A 21,438-nucleotide genomic window follows, 5' to 3' on the forward strand; every position below is an offset into this window, starting at 1 on the left:
CAGACAAAGTCTGATCGCTCTCAGTTCCAATACATTTATCGGTAACCTGGATTCTTCCGGGGACCAAAGTCCCTGGACAGATAACTGACCGAGAATTCCTCCCCATCCGGATAGACTGGCATCCGTGGTCACTATCGTCCAATATATTGGCAGAAATGACTTTCCCTGGCTGAGCATCGGAGACCGAAGCCACCAGACCAGAGACTCTCTGGTCTGTTTGCTCAATCGGATCTGATTGTCCAGGGATTCCGGATTACGATTCTATCTGAGAAGAATCTCTTGCTGAAGAATTCGGGTATGGGACTGGGCAAATGGGACTGCTTCGAACGAAGCCACCATCAACCCCAGAACCCTCATGCAAGTCCGAAGGGAAGACCAGCTGTTGGACAGTAACAACTGGACTGCTGATTGAATCTTTCGGAGTTTCCCTACCGGAAGAAAAACTCTTGTCCTGACTGTGTCTAGAATTAGACCCAGATATTCGAGCCTCTGGGTGGGAACCAGAAATGACTTTTGCTGGTTCACCAGCCACCCAAATTCCTGTAAAGAAATCATAGTAATTTCTATGTTTTGTAGCAAGGTCTGAGGAGACTCTGCATGAAGCAGAAGATCGTCTAGGTAACCAAGGATCGATATGCCTCTTTGGCGCAGAAGTGCCAACATTGGGGCCAACACCTTTGTGAAGACCCGCGGAGCCGTGGCGAGACCGAAAGGTAACGCCACAAACTGATAGTGGTTCTCTTCTACGGAAAAGCGTAGAAACCGCTGATGTCCTGCGAAAATGGGAATGTGAAGATAGGCGTCCTTGATGTCTATGGACGCTAGGACATCCCCTGGATGCAGGAAGGCTGCTACTGTGCGAATGGACTCCATTCTGAATCTTCTTATGTTGACAAAAGAATTGAGTGCTCTTAAGTCCAGAATTGGACGCACTTTGCCCTCTTTCCTGGGTATTGTAAATAGGTTTGAATAAAACCCTTGAAACCGTTCTGTCCAAGGAACGTGGACTACCACTCCTTGTTGTAGTAAATCGGTGACTGCTCTCCGCAGATCTTCTAAACGATCTGAGGATAGTCGGATATTGGAAGGGAAGAATCGCGCCGGTGGGAGAGATCGAAACTCGATCTTGTACCCTGACCTTATGACTTTGCAAACCCATTTGTCCGGGATTCTGGAAAGCCATGGATGCGGGAACCGGCGAAGACGTCCCCCCACCCCAGTTATGGGTGGGGGCGCACCTTCAGGCTTTGGATGGTTTATCTTCAGGTCTGGAGGGGGCGGGCTTTTGCTTGCCCGACCAACGACCCCTGACGCCTCCTGCAGGAGCTTTGGAGGACTTAGTTTTTTCACCCGCGGGACGAAAAAACCTCTTGTGAGCAGAAAAAGAAGGCCCTCGTCTTTGACGAGTTCCTCTACCTTTAAAATTTTGCGGTAAAAAGGTGCTCTTTCCACCCGTGAGATCCTTAATGATCTCATCTAAGTTGGCTCCAAATAGACGCTCTCCTGAAAAGGGGATATTAGCCAATGCTTTTTTGGAACCTTGGTCGGCTAACCAACCTTTTAGCCACAGTGTACGCCTGAGAACCACTGCTGAGACTGATGCTCGCGCCAATAATGGAGTGGCGTCTAACGCCGCATCACACACAAACTGTAACCCTTGTATCATTTGTTCCAACAAATCTGATACCGCCTGAGGGACCTCTTCTAAGTCCCGGCGTAACCACTTGGTCCATTCAGTTACAGCCTGCGAAACCAGACCAATAGCTATTATAGGTCTGAAAGCTGATCCAATCAAGGAAAACATGGTGCGAGACATAGCTTCTATCTTGCGATCCACTGGATCTTTAAAAGACGGAGCGTCTTCTAAAGGAATAACCGTGGCTTTATTCAATCTAGCAATTGGTGAATCCACCACAGGTGGTTCTGTCCATTTCTTAATGAGGGTTTCCTCAAACTGATAACGCCTGTCAATGCGTTTAGAAATAGTAAAAGTGCGTTTTGGCAGACGCCATTCTTCTTCGATTGGATTGCCAAAACATTTGGGCAATGGAAAAACCTTCGCCACTTTGATGCGTTTTTTAGTCCCAAAAGGGATTTCAGTTTCAGCTATTTCCGATGGAATACCCTGTAACCTTAAGGTCTCTTGAACAGATACAATGAGTGCGTTTACCAACGCTTCCTCTCGGGCTATGGCGGATGCCGAAACATCCTCCTCACTGTCTGAAGAGACAGGACCCGAGACACCAATCCCAGATGAAGTACCTGCAACTGCAGAAATGGGCTCAGAGTCTGAATCCGAGGTTTCAGATAATATGGGGTTAGGCGGGGGTCGCTTTCTTGCGCCCTGTCCCTGACAAGCCACTTCCACCCGGGACACAAAAGTTTCCATAATAGCTGACAATGATTCAATTGTCAATGGGGTGCTGGAGGATCCCGCAGACCCCTCGAGGGGATCCGGAGGAGATACATGAGTGGCAGGGTCCATGATAATTCAGGACACCTTTGCCAGCAAACCAAAAAAAAACTTTTTCTTTTTTTTCTTTTTTTTTTTGTGTGTCTCCCCCTAGCGCAATAGCGCCCCTCAGAGTACCTGCTTCTCGATCCCACAGAGAGAGAGAGGGACCCCCAAGGCTCACCAACCGATGCAGTGCAGTTTCCAACCAACTGCAGTCAGCGTCTGTCTTACACAGACTGGAAGGAGCTGTTTGCTTTTTCCCGGGTAGAAGGACGTGGCTCCGCCCCCTGTGTACGCCTTCCGGCGTTCCCAGCTCTCCACGAGGTAGCTGGGCTCACAAAACATGGCCGCCCCCATAGAAGAGACATAAGACTCCAAAAACATGGCGGCCGGCGTGACCTGAGGACATACATGCATTTGGTCTACGGCAAAATGGCGGCGGACCGCCGAAATCGTTTTCCCAGCACATCCACCTGCATCTCTGCTAAGAGGCGATATATGGATCTACAGGAGATACACTACACATAAGGTAGGATTATACCTCCTATGTCTGCTGTAATGTTACAGTCTGCTGGGTAGAGTGTTAGCTCTTAAACCAAGTCCACTTCCCACAAACACATGCTGTATTACAAGGGGGACTTGTAAGTATCAGATATATACTGACCATATATGGAGGGGCCCATAATACATACTGCCTCATAACGAGGAAAAAAGGGAACGTTTACTCACCATACCGAACCGACAGGCACCCTCTCTTTACAATACCCTCTCCACCGGGGTGGGGGTTTGTGGACCACTCCGGACGCCTCGACTCTCTGGTTCCTGGCGTCCAAGCGAGACTTTTAACTCGCAAGGTCAGTCCCTCCACTGGGACTCCGTCGCGGCCGACCCAGCGCGGAGCTCTGGTCTGCACGCGCTCGTAGGCAGAAACCGGGGTGACCACTGGATCTCAACATCCAGCCCGTTGCCCGGCCCCGCATACTTACTTGAATGTGTCGCGGCCGACCAAGCGCAATGCCATGGTCTGCGCGCGCTCGTAGGCCGGCTGGGGTGACCACAAGTGTCGCCCAGTCCGGCATTTTTGCTTGAAGATCTCACAGGAAAAAACACTGGAGAAAACTACCTAAAAAATGTCTTTTTCTTAAAGAAAAAAGTCTTGCCAGGACCAAAAGATCCCAGCAAGGAACTTAGGTCCTTACTCCTGACTAGACAGAAAAAAACTGATTCCCTGTAGCAGAGAGAGGGAGGATATACCCTCAGGGACTGCCCCTAAGGTGGAGCCAGAACGTTTTGTTTTTCTGCCTAGTCCTACTCCTGCGGAGACAACATAACCCAGCTCTTGAGAATCAAGAAGACTACGTCTGTCAATGAGCGATAGAGAAAATACAAAATATTTCTTTTTCTCTCTTAAAGAAAATTAAAATAAAGGTTATGGCTTAGGTAATAACATTATGTGATCAATCTGCTCCATTGTTAATATCCCATCTATGGGTAATAAATCACATTTATAATATGTCCAGTGATTTCACCTCTACCTACCCTGCCACCCCAGACACAGCCTTATTTATAATGCTAAATAAATGTTGGGATATACTTCTCTTCATACCAAAATGTATATGTCTAGGCAAAATACTTTTTTTTAGTTTTGGATAGAACTGGGAAGGGTTACATGTTCTGTCAAGTTTTTTATTTCCGTCTGTATCCCCATTGAGAAGAGATTGAACCATTTGTTTGTGACACCGAGGAAGAAAGGGCAAATCCAAAATGTTTGAGTTGCCCAGGGGGCAGCACATGAGTTAGGCATTTTATCAAAGAAATGTTGCTTTAATAGACAGACTTGCAGGAAACTGCTGAAAGTTTGTTACCTTAGTGATCTGAACTGAAGGCAGGTTCTCAGCTTCTTCCCGAGCTTCATCCAGTCTGTTATCAGGCACAAATAATTCATGGACATCCTTTGTAGCCGATGATGGGACAATAGCCTGTACAGGACAGAAGTATTGTGTATGATGATTGTGCACTCGTTCAAGATTTCATACAAAGATAATGCAGTATCTTTCAACACAACACACTGGAGGGTAATGTGGTGTTCAGGAAGCAGCATCCCCGCAGACACTGAAGATGATAAACACAGAATGCCAGTCTATCAGTTCAAACTTTGCCCGCTGCCTTTCAGTTGTATCTTACCCTCTCTTGCAAAAGCTCCACAATCTGCTGGATACATTCATTTACAGTGTACAGGTTGGTCTTCAGCACCAGTTCTGGAGCTTCTGGTTTCTCGTATTCAGAGTCAATTCCAGTGAACCCTACCATTAAAAAAAAGAAAGGTTAGATGTTGGCTTTGAGAAGATGGCATTGTACAGAAAACAGCAATAGACATCCACAGCAAAATAATAAACATCTATTTACTTATAATATATGGCACTAGCACTTCATATCATTAGCCCCATCAATAACAAAATCCTGAGAACCTTCCAAAAAGCCCATAGAAATACAGAGCTGTTAAAGTGATACTAAACACACACTGTTTAATTTACATGGTCCCATCCCTTTCTGTATATGGATGATGGCACTGTAATTATTATTTTTTCTGGTACAATGTTTTTATTGACATTTAAAAAGGGAAACCAGATGACAAATTCCCATGCAGGGGATATAAACATGAAACATAATACACAAGTTTATGCTAAAACACAAAGAAAAATATGCTATAAGATATAGATTATAGACTAATAGTGACCCTCAGGCCGAGGTCAGAGGTCAATGTGGAATGCCTGAGCCTGTAGATTCAAGGGCTGAGGTGGGAAAGGGGAGCAGAACTCTCCGCAATAATGGGGAGAAAAAAAACACACTAAGCACGGGACAAAAAAAAGAGGGAACCCCCCCCCCCTACAACGGAGGGAGGGAGGGAGAGCAGAGCAGAGGGCAAGAGGAAATAGAAAAGGTAGAAGGAGAGGCAAAAGGAGAGGTGAGAAAAGGAAGTTCCTCCAGGCTGGGGATGAGGTCAAGTTAGTTTGAGAGGCCTAGGCTGGTCGGAGGTAGAGTTGGGAATGCATAGGACCACCATGAGGCCCATACTTTCAGGAATTTAGCAGGGGAGTCATGGAGGATACCGGTAATTTTTTCATGGAGGCACTGTAATTATTTAAATAAAAAAAAAAAATCATCATCAATATTCAGTTGTCACATTACCTAGCTCTTTCCATCATTCTCCTTTACCACATACCGGTTCCCTACATATACTCAGGATCATTCATTTGATTCCACCCACAAATCCACCCACAGATCCAATTGGCCTACATGCCATATTGGATTTTATCCCCCTATCATAATACATCCCCCCACTTTTTTCAACCATCATTTATATGTACCTGTACACCGCACATGCATGGTGTTTAACCTTTTTAACTTTTTTACTGTTTCAACTTTTCATTTTAACTTTCTCTTTTATTATATATTTTCTTTTTTATTTTTCAATATCTATTTTTATTTTTCATTTTTCCTTTTATTTTTTCATTTTTTATTTATTCTTTCTTTTTTATTTTTCATTTTTAACTTTTACCTTATTTATTATATATATATATATATATATATATATATATATATATATATATATATATATATATATATATATACATACACACACAGTACAAGGCTACTTCTGATTGGTTGAGGTGAAGATGCAGGCTGATGATGTCACAACCTCCACCTCAAAGGAAGCTTTGTAATCATTGATAAAAGATACAAAGCTTCCTGTGAATGGATGAGCAGCGCTCAGCAGGACTCATTTATGTTCTAGCAGCAGACAGTAAGCTGGAACAGATGCTGGAAAACAACATTTGGGGTGGGGGAGGAATGTATCAAAACCTATCAGCTTCTATCTTTTAATTTCAAAGCTTACCTGAACAAGCTAAAGACAGAAGCTGATTGGCTGCTATGCACGGATGCTCCAGATTCTGCCTGCTCCAGTCTTGATAAATTCTCACCAGTATATAGTGTACATAGCTGATGCTATATACAGTTTATACCGTTTTGGCAGCAGGCACATCTATTAGTAAAGGAAAGCATTTGTTTGGGCCAGCTTGGCTCAAGCACACTATTTAAAATTGAAGTAAACCTAGAGTGCGGCTTTAAATTTAGAAGGTAGTAGACCTTGTTCAACAAAGAAGAAAAACATTGTAAAGTTATTGTAGGTGGTGGTGGAGTCTAAAAAATGAAACAAGAGCTAGGTTTATAACAAAAGTTTAAAAGTCTTGTGAATTTTTTTTAAATTAACAAAAATTTAAACTCATTAGTGTCATTAGGTAAAAAGTCACATCAGGGATAAGACTGCCCAAAAACAGCAAGCATGGTCCAGGTTCCTTGCAATATGCAGGAATCTCCATGTGATAGTACAAAGGGCGCTTCACTCTTTTTTGCTTTGCCCTTATTATTTTACAGGTTACTACTGGCTCCTGCTGCATGTTTTCTTCCCCAGCAACAAGCAACAGATTTGGCAATTTTGTCAGTTTCTGCAGAGCTCCTGATCCCTTATAAAGCCTGCTCACTACTCACTCTGTAAGCCACCTGAAGAGGACCAGACCACGCTCCCTCCCACCCTCCCATTATTCCATTATGTCATTATGTCATGGTGTTATTTAGTGGAGGTTAGTCATCCTATCAAGCCTGGTTGGACATCGTTACTTGATTTGCTGTATTTGGTTATTTTTAGGTGTATGTTAATTTAGAAAGGTATGACTAGAATGAAATTCAGTTAATTTTCGATTGTTCAAATATTGGGTTATCCCCTAAATAAACATTGTGGCCAAAAAAAATGACCATTCAAACTTATAAGTTGTGTGTCCTGCTTTATTATTGCTCATTTGTGCTATCTGTTTCATTTATCTTGTCATTTCTGAAATGAATGTTTGAAATTATGAGCACCTCAGGCAGTCAGTGCTCTTAAAGGGGAACTAAAGATTCCAATGTTTTACAGCAAGGGAAGCTGCCATCTTGGTCTCTGTTTAATCTGCAGTGTTCTAAGTGCTGCACATGTGATCAGATACGACACCTGCCACTTGATGACTTAACAGTTCAGTTGAAAGCTAACATAAGCACACTGGTAACATACAGTAACTGTGCATGCTTTGAATGTGACTGTTTTGGAAAAAAGTTAAATTGATGGGTTTAGTTCCCCTTTAAAAGCATAGATGAGCGGGAACAGAGGAGTTGTCTTAAAGCGGAACTAAACCATTCTTATCCTTTTAAGTCTGGGAAGCTGCCATCATAGCCTCTATTTGATCTGTAGTTGCCATGATGCTTTACATGTGATCAGTTATGACACCAGACATTTGATGGCTTGACAGTTTGGTTGAGAACAAAGCACCTGTAACAGTTATCATTCATGGCATGCCTTGAATATAACTTTTTTGGGAAACTGGTAAATCAATGGGGTTGGTTCTGCTTTAAGGGAGAAAGAAATAGAACAAAGATTTTAAATATAAGATAAAACATTTATTTTCAAACCCACCTTTGATTTCTCCAGCTCTGGCCTTCTTGTATAAACCCTTCACATCTCTGCTTTCACAAATATCTAAAGGAGCATCCACAAAGACCTCGAAAAATGGCAACCCAGCAGCTTCATGTACTGTGCGAGCTTCTATCCGATCCTATGAAGGCCAAAATAACCCAGAGTTCTTAGATTTATAAGAATGGACCCCGAGAAACACCAACCATTTTTCTCTTAAAGGAACACTGAAGACATGAAAAGTACAAAATGTAGTATTGGTGTTTAAGTGTTTAGAACCTCCAATGCTGGGGCCCTAGGTTTAATCAAGATATATTTAATGATGAGAAAGATTAGAAATAGGGTGCATAAAAGAGGCTATTAATATTTTTTATTTTACAATGAACCACTATGGAGAACCACTTGCTAAAGTTTAAAGGAAACCTATACCAAGATATTTGGAGGCTAGCAGTGCCTACCTCCTTTGCAGATTGCTAGTTGTTCGGCTGTCTCAGGCTAGAATGCTGGCCTAAAACAAGCTTGCAGATCAGTAAGAGTGAATTCAAAACGTCTTATATGAATTTCAGGTTAAAAAACTACCCAAGCCATTGGTTCAATATGGCATTCAAGAAACTTAAATTTCCAGATGTAATCTCCATAAATGGTCAGTACAGGTATTAAGGACATTTTATACAGTGAATCTTATAAAATTATAGTAACATTGCAAAGAAAAGACAAAGTGTTGTCTTGACCATTAATCATTATTCAAACATTCTCTTCTCAAGTGCAAGTTAAAATCGAATTATACAGAACTGTGTCATCACACATAGTACCTAAGGAGATATCTAATATCATATTGAGCATGTTATACAGTAGAACCAAATTAACAATCTGCTCACATGTTATGCACATTTGGGCTAAGCAGACCCCACAAAAAGTAATACCTTATCATAAGGAGAGATGAAGCTGGTAATGCATACCAGACCCGCATCAGCAAAAAGTTTTGCGACCTCAGCAATACGGCGGATGTTTTCTTCTCGATCTTGAGAGGAGAAGCCCAGGTTTCTGTTCAGTCCATGACGAATGTTGTCACCATCAAGAGAATAGCAGGGAATGGCATGGGTCACTAAATATTCTTCAAGGGCAAAGCCCAGTGTTGTCTTGCCAGCTCCTGACAAACCTGCAACAGACAAAGTATATCAACAGCACTGGTCAAAACACCAGGCAAGGAGACCAAAACTAAAAAGGCCATAGATTATATTGGGAATCATCGCCCAACGTCCCCTGGCTTCAGTTTCTTTGCAGAAACAGGCTTTTGGTTTTATTTTCATACTGTCTCAGCATTCCGCAAAGTTTTTAAACATAGTGTTACAGTCTTTCATCTGCAGAAATGCTGTTTTTTGTGATTTCTTACCTATACAATATCATATTATTATCACAAATGTCATTGTTTAAAGTTGAAGACAAAAGAGAAAAAAAATAGAACAATGAATAGAAGTGGGTCAACAGAAGGCAACAAAATAGCCGACATAGGTGGTAAAAACATTTCCAACAATTAACATTACCCTGGAATTCAGCATTTACAAGGGACTGTTCAGCTTTCTATAGTAGGCATGGATCAGGTATCATGCCTATCTGAATGCTAAAGCTGGCCAGAGACCTTTGATGGTAGCCAGATATACACACATAACGGTCTTGTTTAGTACCACATTCCAGTACCAGCCTAGTCTACAGTGAGCAAAAAGGAATGGCACAGAAAATCTCTCAGTGCCCATATAATCCTGTCATTATAGAAATATGCCTCTTGCACATTGCTGCCTGAAAATGATGCTTTGGCTGAGGCCATATAGGTGCTGTGATCCCTTAACTTCTAAAAATTCTAGTTACCTGGCTGTTAGGAAGTCGCACTGGCTTCAGTACTTTCTAAATCATTGACTCAGAGTGGCGGTGGTGCTTACAAAGATTCGACAGTCAACATCTTGATAAGGTAAATGATCTCTAATTTTTGTAGGTGCCTTTACGCCCTATGACTGTATCATATACTGTAGGATGAGGTGATCTAACAAGTTGGAAGGCCTTGCCTGACCCTCTCAGCCTTCATGAGAACAAAGCATTGGGACGGTCTGCTCCATGTGAAGCCACATCTGCCCTGTCCCACTCCAATGCCTGAACAGAAATGTTTTTGCAGCTCACATGCAAAAGCTTTGCCCACAGACTGCATGACATGGTAGACTTGTGCATGCGCTACCAACACTCATTTTAATATGCCAAACAGGCTGTAGCAGTCATCTTCCCATCAAGCCAAAGGTGGGCAACAAGGCAGCTTAACATACTAAGTTATAAACTAAAAAAAAATCTGCACGCAAGTGGATTTCAGTATATCATGATAAAACCGGTTACAATTTATTTTATATTTAATAGTAGAACACATAATGCCACCTTACCTGTCAACCAAACGGTGCAGCCTCGAAAACCCGCTCTGGCGCCAACAACTTGGCCTCTCTTGTTTCTACTCACATGGTGGGATTGATACACCACATTGGTGGACTTCTGCAAATGGCCCTGAAAAAAGTAGAGTGGAGATAAGCATCTATTTGATATCCACCATTCTTCATTTTTTTTGTATTTATAGAAAAGCATTTAGTTTTAGCATCATATTATATCATATTATAGTAACATGAAGCCTTTTGGGAACTCTGCTCGGTAAACTTCTTCAAGTCTCTAGGCTTCTCTGATGGCTATAATATTGAGAAAAAAATGTGTGTACGGGCAAAAAAAAAAAAGGTTTAACGTAATGAATGTATAACCGTTACATGGGACACATGTTTCACCGACACATTAGTATTTTTCAGATTTAATGACTGCACCCCAAGGTCAGTGACCTTGAAACCCTCGAGGTAGAATTGCCAACATTCAAGAAAAAAAAAAAAGCATAAAAGATGGTAAAATATATAAAAGATAACAGGGTCATAGTTCTCCAGGGCTGCGTGAGAGTTTGGTGAACTGACAGATCAATTTACTTTAAATACTAGGAAAGGAGGTAGAAAGTCCAAGAGCTTCAAAACGTATAGTACATAAACTGATCATATACACGTGTAATGGTCTCAGATCGATTCAGGAACAAACAATGGCCAACCTGCTAATGCCTACTATAAAAACGTACTAAAATAGTGTAACTTGGATTGCACTAGACTAGGCACGCTAGGAATGGGCTCATGCTGAAAGTAACATGGAAATCTGCTACTGTGATTTGACCTCCTGTTAGAGGGTGACAACGTACGTTCTCCATTGTGCCACTGTGTGTAGGAATGCTCTCGATATGCACAATGCCCCTGTGGACTATGGGATGTATAGTGTGCATAGAACAGAGCACATGAGCGCAATGTTTGTTCCAAACAAATCAAAGTGAGGAGGAAAGAAGAGTTTACAGAGCTCATGGAGGAAGCTACAAAGGGGCAGAAAAACACGGTAAGAAACAATTTAATGAACAAAAAAGGATAACAGGGCATACTATTTCTAAATTATATAATATTTGTATTCCTTCTATTGCATCAGTGCAATTTATCTGTGCATATAATCAGTAAAACAGGGTAATTGCATGAAGTATGGTAATGGAGGTAATGAGAGGAGGTAGTAGAGGTAATGAACTGATATAGCAGTGAACTAACCTAGGCTGTTGCGTAGAAGTACCGTATATCAGATTGTTTTCATCTTTACGTTCAGGACTAAAGATCAGGTCAAAGCGCTATCCAGGATGAATGCTGATACAGATAGTGTAGGAGATGCTGTTTTCCAGAGATGTATAGTAACTAAGTAGAACTACTTCACTATTGTACTTAAGTACCGAAAGGCGATTTCTGTACTTTCCTAGAGTAGAATTTTGTTCTCCTACTTCCACTTTTACTTCACTACATTTTTTCAATGATTTCAATACTTCTACTCCAATACTTTTTTTTTGTCCTGCATAGTTACTCGTTACTATTATAAAAATTACCACTGCCAGAACAGTAGATGGCAGGTTTTATGAAGTTCAAAACATGTGTATTATCAGCGCATACGAAAATAAATGCTACTGTATGTATAAATAAAAGCTGCATTTGAAATAATAAAAAACAATATGATGTTCAAACTTTTGACTTCTTTCTTTAATCACTACATAACACAGTACTTGTACTTTTACTTTCAGTACTTGAGTAGCAATTTTTTTTCAAAACTACTGGTACTTTTACTTTCAGTACTTGAGTAGCAAAATTTAAAAAAAAAACTACTTGCAATACTTAAGTACAAAAAATGTTGAATACTTTAGTACTTCTACTCAAGTCACTTTTTGATAGAGCACTTCCACTTCTACTCAAGTCACTTTTTGATCGAGCAACTTGTACTTTTACTCAAGTATGGGTTTCGAGTACTTTATACAACTCTGCTGTTTTCTAAATTAGACACTACTCTGATCTAATGGGCACCATATAAGCTGGAGAAGCTCCTAGGATAATACTGCAATATACAGTATGTCTTAGGTTAAAAGGAATGTTTGGTCTTACCAATTTAAATTTTTTGGCCCATGTGTAAAATAGGCAAAGACATTTTAAAAATCCTGTTTCTATGCAAAATCTATGTACAATACTGGTTACATGGAGAAAGCCATAATTTGCTTGTTTTCTTAGCCAGGCTTATCCTTCCTGTTGTACAGCATGTAAGCCCAAAAAAGCTTTAAAAACCTCCAAGAAGAAAAGAATAATAGATTTGATGAGGCCCAAGTTAAAAATATATACAGTATATATATATTTAAAAATTCATTAACCGCCTTAGCGGTAATCCCGAGCGTGACTCGGGGTTGATTTTTCATTGCAGGAACGGTAACCCCGAGTCACGCTCGGGGTGGATTGCAGAGAGCGCAGCGGAGCTTCTCTTACCTTATCCTGGCGATCCAGCGATGATCTCTCATTGCTGCGACCGCCAGCCGAGAGTCCCGCCGCTCCTCCGTCCCTCCGTCGGTACGATCACTTCCTAGTTCCGTTCCCTGCAGCAGCAATGCTGCATGGGAGCGGAACTAGGGAGGGAAATTCAAAAAAAAAAAAAAAAACGTTACACAAAACACACTTTATATTATATTATATATATATATGCATATATATATATATATATATATATATATATATATATATATATATGCATATATATATATATATATTATATATATATATATATATATATATATATATATATATATATATATATATATATGCATGCATGCATATATATATATATATATATATATATATATATATATATATATAATATGCACACACACACACACACATATATATTATATATATATATATATATATATATATATATAAAATTATATTATTGATTCAATTATAATTCATGCGTTATATATTATATATATATATATGTGTGTGTATATATATATATATATATATATATACACACACACATATCTGTATATAATATATAATGCATGAATTATAATCTAATCAATAATATAATTTTATTATATATATTATATATTAAATAATAAAATAATATTATTGATTTGATTATAATTCATGCGTTTGTGTTTCAAATTTATCACATCTGGGATGTCTACTAGAGTCTTGTTTTGGTCAGGTTTAAGTCAGTAATTACTAAGAATTGTAGGCCTATAATACATAACGCCAAATTTCCATGAAAAGAATTGTACCGCTTTTGGTATGTAATTCCAGACATAATCATACCGCCAGGGAGGTTAAGCTGCCCCCAACCAGTCTAATGTTTACGGTTACTGACAATGAACCACCATTTGCGCCTTTGTGCCTGTTGGTGTACAGAGCATTCTGTCAACGACAGTTTGCCATTCTGGGATAGGCAAGTTCTGTAAACAATATAGCTACTGTGACAATGCTATGCCCTGCCATGTTGGAAACATTTGTATACGTCATGCAGAGTGCTCATTGATGCAGATTGAGGGGCTCCAGAATGTCTAATCTGAATAGAGAAAACTGATTTTGCTATTTTTTTCTGGGATTGCCAGATTAGGTTCTGGAGTCTGGCAGCTTCGAAGAGTCTATGGAGGGATGAAGCCTCAAAAGCTGTTCATAGATGGGTATGTTTTTTTTTCGTTCAAACTGACCCAATTTCCCCATCTACACATTTGAGGTGCATGGGGGGAATCCTCCCGGCGTGTCATTTTTTTCTTACACCGGGCAGACTTCACCCCCAACGGAATGCACAGATCAGCTCTGCAGTTGTAGCCTGCAGTGCTGATCGAGCAGAAATTTTCCAGCAGGACAGTTGTACAGAAGTTGAGTGGCAGATTGACTGTACAATCACAGTGCATATACATGGTTTAAAATGCTGTACCCACCCGGCCGAATTTCAGTCCATCTATGGGCTGCTTAACCCTATGTCTACAGCTTACAGATGAAAAGCATCCTGAATATGCAGGTGTGCACAGCTTTTTTAAAAAAGCAGCGGTCTGTGATTCAGGGCTCCTTTTGTCTGGAGACAAGCTGCTGCAGGAGCAGCGTATGTGTGTGACGGACACTGGGAAAGTATCTACCATAGTGTCAAGGACAGCTGGCCAGATCTGACCAGGTTGTCACCTCAGAGGCATTAGAAAACCATGTGTCTTTAGGCAGGAACCTGTGCAGCCCAGGTGAGCATTTCATTGGTTGCAAAGCTGACTAGGACAAAGTGGCAAGGCTGTGTGGAGACAGGCTTAGGGACTACAAAGTCTGTATAGTTAGGAGGCTGAAAACCCTTAAAACCCTTGCGAGGGTAACCCTGTGAGTTATTTTTGAAGTTTTCTTTTAAATAAAATTGGGCCAAAAACCCTGAAAATGTACATCCCTGGCTGGTCTGAATTAGATGGAATGCACTACACTTGAGTGAAGCCCCCACACAATATCATAATGTGAAGATATGACCACCAGAAGTAGCCTCAGCTTAGGGAACTGCTCAGCCCTCAACAAAAGTGAAGGTCAGCATAAAATAGGTGTGGCTGATTTATCACTCACAGATCACATAATACTAAAATAAGTAGATGAATGATAAAAAGATATAATATACTTTAAGTATCTAGTAATACTTTCTATATATATATATATATATATATATATATATATATATATATATATATATATATATATATATATATATATATATATATAAGGGTCTAGTACAAGTTCACTCTAAAGCTTGATTCCTGGTGGAAAAAAATACCCTTGCAGTTGGGTCCTGCTGCACTGCAAGTGGTTCTTGTTAAATCTAGTAGAGGAATAAGTTAAAATAAATAGGAGGCTTCGTATACACTGTGTGACCAGTCCCTGCAGCTCTTCTTTTCACCACTCCAGCCTGTGGTCACATATGCACAATCCTGAATCATTTTATTACTGTAGATTGCCCTCAATTTCAAGAAATAAATCCCTTGCCGATGAACGGAGTTTATACACATCTCATTGATGTTCACCTTTGTCTTGGTTCAGCCATTGACGAAATACAAGTCACCTGTGAACGTCAATAAGATGCTGACCTGGAGTTCACTAAACATCAGTGCGTAGTAAGCCAAAATAAATGATCAGCACAATGCAATTGGGTTACTAGAATGAATCCTGCATTAAGGCAATAAAGAAATCCTATAAACTGAGGTCTATAAAAATCACCTCATCCTTTTTTATGTGACAGAACACTGGGTAACTATGATAAAGGTTATCTTAACAAGAGAGCTTTGGGAGAAAGGAATGTTTGTTGTACTTCTGGGTGATAAAATGTATATAATATATAGACTTATACATATTTTTACACTTTATAAAAGAAAAAAAAAAAAGTGCCAGATGAGGTGAAAGGCCCAACATATGGATTTGCATCATAGGGCTATAAAGAAGCTTATAACGAAGTCCCCCATTGCTCCAGGAAATTTGTGTCCCTTTGTGTGGCTAATTTCTCACCCACAGACCATATAATACTAACATACTTATATCATTGATAAGAAAACATTATGTACTCATGGTACCAGTAATACTTTGATTATGGCCCCTTTCACACAGGCAGACCAAAAAAACGGATAGGCGGATCTGAACGGATGCGCCATGCATCTCTATGGGGCATCAGATGTCAACGGAAACATGTCCGCTGACATCCGATCCGTCAAATCTGGAAGGATGGAAACCCTATTTTCCATCCGTCCAGCGGATCAGATGGGATCGGATGAGAACGGACAGACAGTCCGTTCTCATCTGATTCCCCCATAGAGAACAGCGGGGACCTGACAGCGCTGTCTCTGCACACAGCGCGGAGACAGAGCTGCCATCCGCCTGCTCAGTGGGGGAATCGGCGGATCGATCCCCCGCTGAGAAAAACAGGACAGCCAGGTGTGAAAGGGGCCTTAAACTCACCACCCAATTTATTAGATACACCTGTTCAATTGCTTGGTAACGCATATTGCTAATCAGCCGATCATCTGGCAGCAACTCAATGCATTTAGACATCTAGGACATGGTAAAGACAACTTGCTCAAGTTCAAAATCAGCATCAGAATGGGGAAGAAAGGGGATTTAGGCGACATAGAATGTGGCATGGTTGTTGGTGCCAGATAGGCTGGTCTGAGTATTCATAAACTGCTTTAATCGGTGGGGGATATTTTCTTGGCACACTTTGGGTCCCTTAGTACCAATTGAGTATCATTTAAATGCCACGGCCTACCCAAGTATTGTTGCTGACCATGTCCATCCCTTTATCACTACAGTTTACCCATCTTCTGATGGCTCCTTCCAGCAGGATAATGCAGCATGTCACAAAGCTCAAATCATCTCAAACTGGTTTCTTGAACATGACAATGAGTTCATTGCACTCCATTGGCCTCCACAGTCACCAAATTCCATAGAGGATGCTAACATGTCAATATGGGCCAAAAACTCGGAGGAATGTTTTCAATGCCTTTTTTAATCTTTGCCATGAAGAATTAGGGCAGTACTGAAGGCAAAAGGGGGTCCAACCTGGTACTAGCAAGGTGTACCTAATAAAGTGGCTGGTGAGTGTATATGGGTTTAGTACAGGTTCACTTGAAAGCCCCACTCCAACGTCAGAAAAATAAAATTAAAGAAACACTCTTGCAGTGGGGCTGCCCCGACTGCCAGGGTTAAATGCTCATTAAGTGTAGAGGATAGAGGCATAGGCTGGAATACCTACCTTGTTCCTTGATTTGGAAGGTTTCCACCAACCTGGGCAACCAGCCTCCCAAAGCCTCACATACAAAAAAAAACCAGTAAGGTCCTGCCCACAACCCAGAATGTTTGAGAGGAGAGCATTGGAAGCCTGCCAGAATAACGTATTACAGCTTATTTCTCTACGCCGTAGACTTAAAGCCGAACTTTAGAATTTAAATTTTTTTACATACTTACAATGAGCCAGCCTGTCTAAATGCAAGTATGCATATTTGATACTTGGAGGGCTGCTGGGGATGCTGTAAAGCACTGTAGTAGTCCATGTTACAAACAGTATAAGAGGTGATTATTCAGGTTCTGTGCGAGTGGCTTCCCTTGTGCACACTGACCACAGACAGTCCCTTGCTCAGCACCTCCGCCATTCATTAAATGCCTTGTATTTTTCTCAATAACTACAAGGTGTGTTCTGACTGGACACCATGGAGAGGAGTGGTGATGTCAGAATTTCCACCTCATTCAAAACAGAGACATGTATTTGGAATGCACGTCAAATGCAGCTCAGCAAATCCCACTACTATGGCCTTCTATTTAAAAAAGAAAAAAGCGTTACTTGTATCTGTACTTATAGTTTTTTTTTGTTTTTTTTTTATCCCCCTGAAAAGTCGCACAAATGCCTGTTGTTCCAGTCACTGAGGTCCACCCAATTCAGCTTCCTGTGATGGTTTGGCAACTATGTTGCACTGTTCCTGATTTCAGAGCAGAGTGGCCACAATCATGTAGGCTGTGCCAGCTTGCATTACAGTGGGATGAGACAATGCTATAGAGCAAGGGTGCTTAACCTGTGGCCCTGGAGCTCTCTGATGTGGCAATCAACCTCAAACCAGCAAAGCGCACTTCTATTATTTCCTGCGGGTTTGGTGCGCTTAATCACATACTGTGCACGGCTCGAGCACAGGTACAACTGGATTAATAAGGACATAGCTCCCATGGGGGGGGAGCTATATGTGTCTGTATGGGGGGGGGGGGGTTGTCAGGATCACTTTCAGTTTCAATGCTGAAGTGAGCCCGATTTTGCACTTTCTAGGTTTAGTAAATAAACCCCAATGTCTCAGCAACATTAACATCAACACAAGTGGCCATGGAGGAAGTATCTTCCTTTCAGGAATTTTTTTGGACACCCTCCTCTGTTATAAGTTCCCTGGTATAGAAGTAGGCTAGAGTTAACCAGTTGCATCCAGAAGTGGACCGTGGGGGCAGATGATTTTTACAGCACATAGTAATAGCCTTCTTAGCATAAAATAGCAAAATGCTTAAGCCTCGTACACACGCGTCGAAAATCGGCAGGGAATTTTTGTCCGACGACCGATCTGCCGATTTTCGGCTTGTTAGTATGATGCTTCCGACAACCGACACCGACTTTTCGGCCGAAAAAAAATCTGGTGTGCAGGCTATAAAATTTTTGTCCGCCGTCAAAACACGGACGATTTTCGTGCAATCAGTACAGATTTCGACAGGGAAAAATCAAATGAGCAAGTCTGGGCATGCTCAGAGAAGAAAGAACACAAAGAAAGCAAACCAACACATGACATCACTTCTGAAGTAGAATTTTGTCGGGTGAGAAAATTTGTGTGCAGTCTAGGCACATTCCAACCAACAAAACACCGCTCTGGACAAAAGACGGACGATCGGTCGGCCGATAATCGTTGCGTGTGTACTAGGCTTTAGCTGAGTCCTCGTGTTGGCCAGGTCTTCAAACAGGCCCAACAGGCAATACCTTGGATTAAGGGTAAGTTGTACCTGGGTTGTGGAAATGATAGCATGAAGCACACTTTGCCATTATGAAACAATAGCTGGACAGGCCTAAAACATAAGCTTCTGCTGCTGTCAGTCAAACTCCAGCATGTATATCTATGTACATCTTAGCAGCTGACTTTTTCTATGAGAGGACCCTTAGGAGGAGCAGAGAGCACCGGTGGGAGACTGCCAATAAAGGGGTAAGGGACCGCTCTGTATAATATCGTTGCACAGAGCAGGTAAGCATAACCTGTTTAATTTTAAGTAAAAAAAAATAGCCTTCAGAATCACTTTGAGCTATAAAGCCTGGTCCAGGACCCAACCCCCCCTGTAGAGTGAATGAAGCAAGAGCACATTGATGAGGTCATCACTGTACTCTCTAATGATATGTGAGCTAAGAGAGCCCTGATTGGCTCAGAGTTTAGAGCTGTAAAAATGCTCTAACTCTGATAAAAAGCTGAAAAACGCCAAAAAACGCCAAAAAACACGGCTATTCTGCGCATATCAAAGTTTTTGAGCCATAAGCTTATGTGGGAGTATAGTTTTGTTAAAAAAAGTTAAAAAATGCTAAAGCTGAAAAAAACGTTAAAAATACGCTGAAAACTGCTACTGAAAAAAGCTGAAAAACTCCTACAGCTACAGATTTCTACTAGCGTTTTGATAACGTCCAGTGTGCATGAGGCCTGTGTACTCCTTGGATAATCTGTACAGATTGTTCTCCAAGTGTATCTAATGAATCTTTACTTTCCGGAAAGTCTTTATTTACTCTGCAACTGAGAGTTCTACAAGGAAGCATCTGAACAAACACAGGAGACTTGCAATAAAGGTTGTCCACACTGATGCATCAGCTTTACAACACGTTTACAGTACTACATAGTGTGTGACATCATCTGTATGTCAAGGATCATGTTGTGAATACAAAAGTTTGTAGACAGGATTCCAATAGAATATACAGGTGAATCTCATAAAATTAAAAATATCAAATATCAAATGAAAAGAAAGAAATGTTTGAAATATATCACTCTGTGTGTAACGCATCTATATAAAAAATATGTTGCACTTTTTGAATTGAATTACTGAAATAAATTAACTTTTTGATGATATTCTAATTTTATGAGATGCACCTGTAGTGGTTGCATGAAATAGGACAAGGCCACACTAATATTCTCAAAAGAGCAGCAATAATCAATGTAGTAGTAGTAACCATTACCATTACTATAGGCCCGGCGGGCCCAGATGTGACTCCGACTCAAGTATGCTATCACCCCCACATTGCACTATTTGACTGGCTACAATATTTAGAGACACTGACCTGGGACCAAGATGCATATCAGGAAAGTTTTGGATAGAGTGGGGAATCTGTCAATGTATTTTTGCTATCGGGGGGAGATTTCTCTTCACTTCCTGTACTGGAATAGCAGGAAGTGAGAAGAAATACGTACACAAGGAGGGGAATTCTCATTTGACAGTTGTCACTGGAACAAGTGTCAACATTGGAAGATTAAAGAGTTTGTAATCCTGAAAAAAAAAACTAAGATCCTATCCGAAGGCATTAATAACAGCACAGTGCTTGTGCTATGCAATTCTTCTCTTCCTAACTGGTAATAAACCTGGTTGATCCTGTCAGTTCATATGTCCCCCTGTCTCAGCTGACCACGATAATCATGACTGCTGAGCCCTGATTACTTTGGTCAGCATACGTGCCTCCCTCATCTGCAGCTCTCGTCTCTCCTCTCTGACAGTCTCTCCCCCCTCCCTCCCGGTCAGCATAAGAGCGATTCCTCCCCGCCCCTCCCATATCAATGTATCCCATGCAGATATGCTGCCATTAACGACTGTGTTTGTTAGAAATTAAAAGGCTAAATACTGTTTCTGACACCGCAGCTGTGCGGTCACGTGATCCCCCTGTGCTGGCCACCCCCGATCTATGGAAAGAAGAGGGAGGGGCAGAGATTCCCTCTGCTGGCCAACTGAAGTCACAGTGGAATCTCGGCCCCTGCCGCTTCTCTCTATTGATCGAGTCCGATCGCACAGCTGCGGTGTCAGAAACGGTATTTAGCCTTTTCATTTCTAAAAAAAACACTTACACTTTCGTCAATGGCAGCATATCAGCATGGGATACATGTAAAGTAATATAGTGACTTTGCAAACACTAACTCTCCCTTCTTGTTCAGGGGACAGATTAGAATCTAGCTGCACGATTCTGGATAAAATGAGAATCACAATTTTTTTGCTTAGAATAAAGATCACGAATCTCGGCGTAACATCATCTTTTACGGTTTAGTTTTTTTTTAATTAATTAAAGTGTATTTTTTCCCCAAAAAAATGCGTTTGAAAGATATACAGTGTGACATAAAAGATTGCAAGGATCGCCATTTTATTCTCTAGGGTCTCTGCTAAAAAAACAAAAATATACACACACAGTGCATTGCGAAAGTATTCGGCCCCCTTGAACTTTTCGACCTTTTGCCACATTTCAGGCTTCAAACATAGATATAAAACTGTAATTTTATGTGCAGAATCAACAACAAGTGGGACACAAT

General features: G+C 41.0%; 1 protein-coding gene across 2 annotated transcripts in view; it reads right to left on the minus strand.

Moving 5' to 3' along the window:
* The window catches only part of PAPSS2 (3'-phosphoadenosine 5'-phosphosulfate synthase 2), a 111,565-nt gene that overhangs the window by 29,598 nt on the left and 60,529 nt on the right, over positions 1-21,438 (minus strand). For both annotated transcript variants that reach the window (XM_082266725.1, XM_082266724.1), the window contains exons 2-6: positions 10,382-10,499; positions 8,882-9,117; positions 7,962-8,100; positions 4,640-4,758; positions 4,321-4,434 (exon numbers count right to left, since the gene is read on the minus strand). In XM_082266725.1, coding sequence (XP_082122851.1) covers positions 4,321-4,434; positions 4,640-4,758; positions 7,962-8,100; positions 8,882-9,117; positions 10,382-10,499 — 726 coding nt within the window. The remainder of the gene's footprint in view (positions 1-4,320; positions 4,435-4,639; positions 4,759-7,961; positions 8,101-8,881; positions 9,118-10,381; positions 10,500-21,438) is intronic.

This window comes from Pelophylax lessonae (genome assembly GCF_965119305.1).
Source record: "Pelophylax lessonae genome assembly, chromosome: 9".
Classification (NCBI taxonomy): domain Eukaryota; kingdom Metazoa; phylum Chordata; class Amphibia; order Anura; family Ranidae; genus Pelophylax; species Pelophylax lessonae.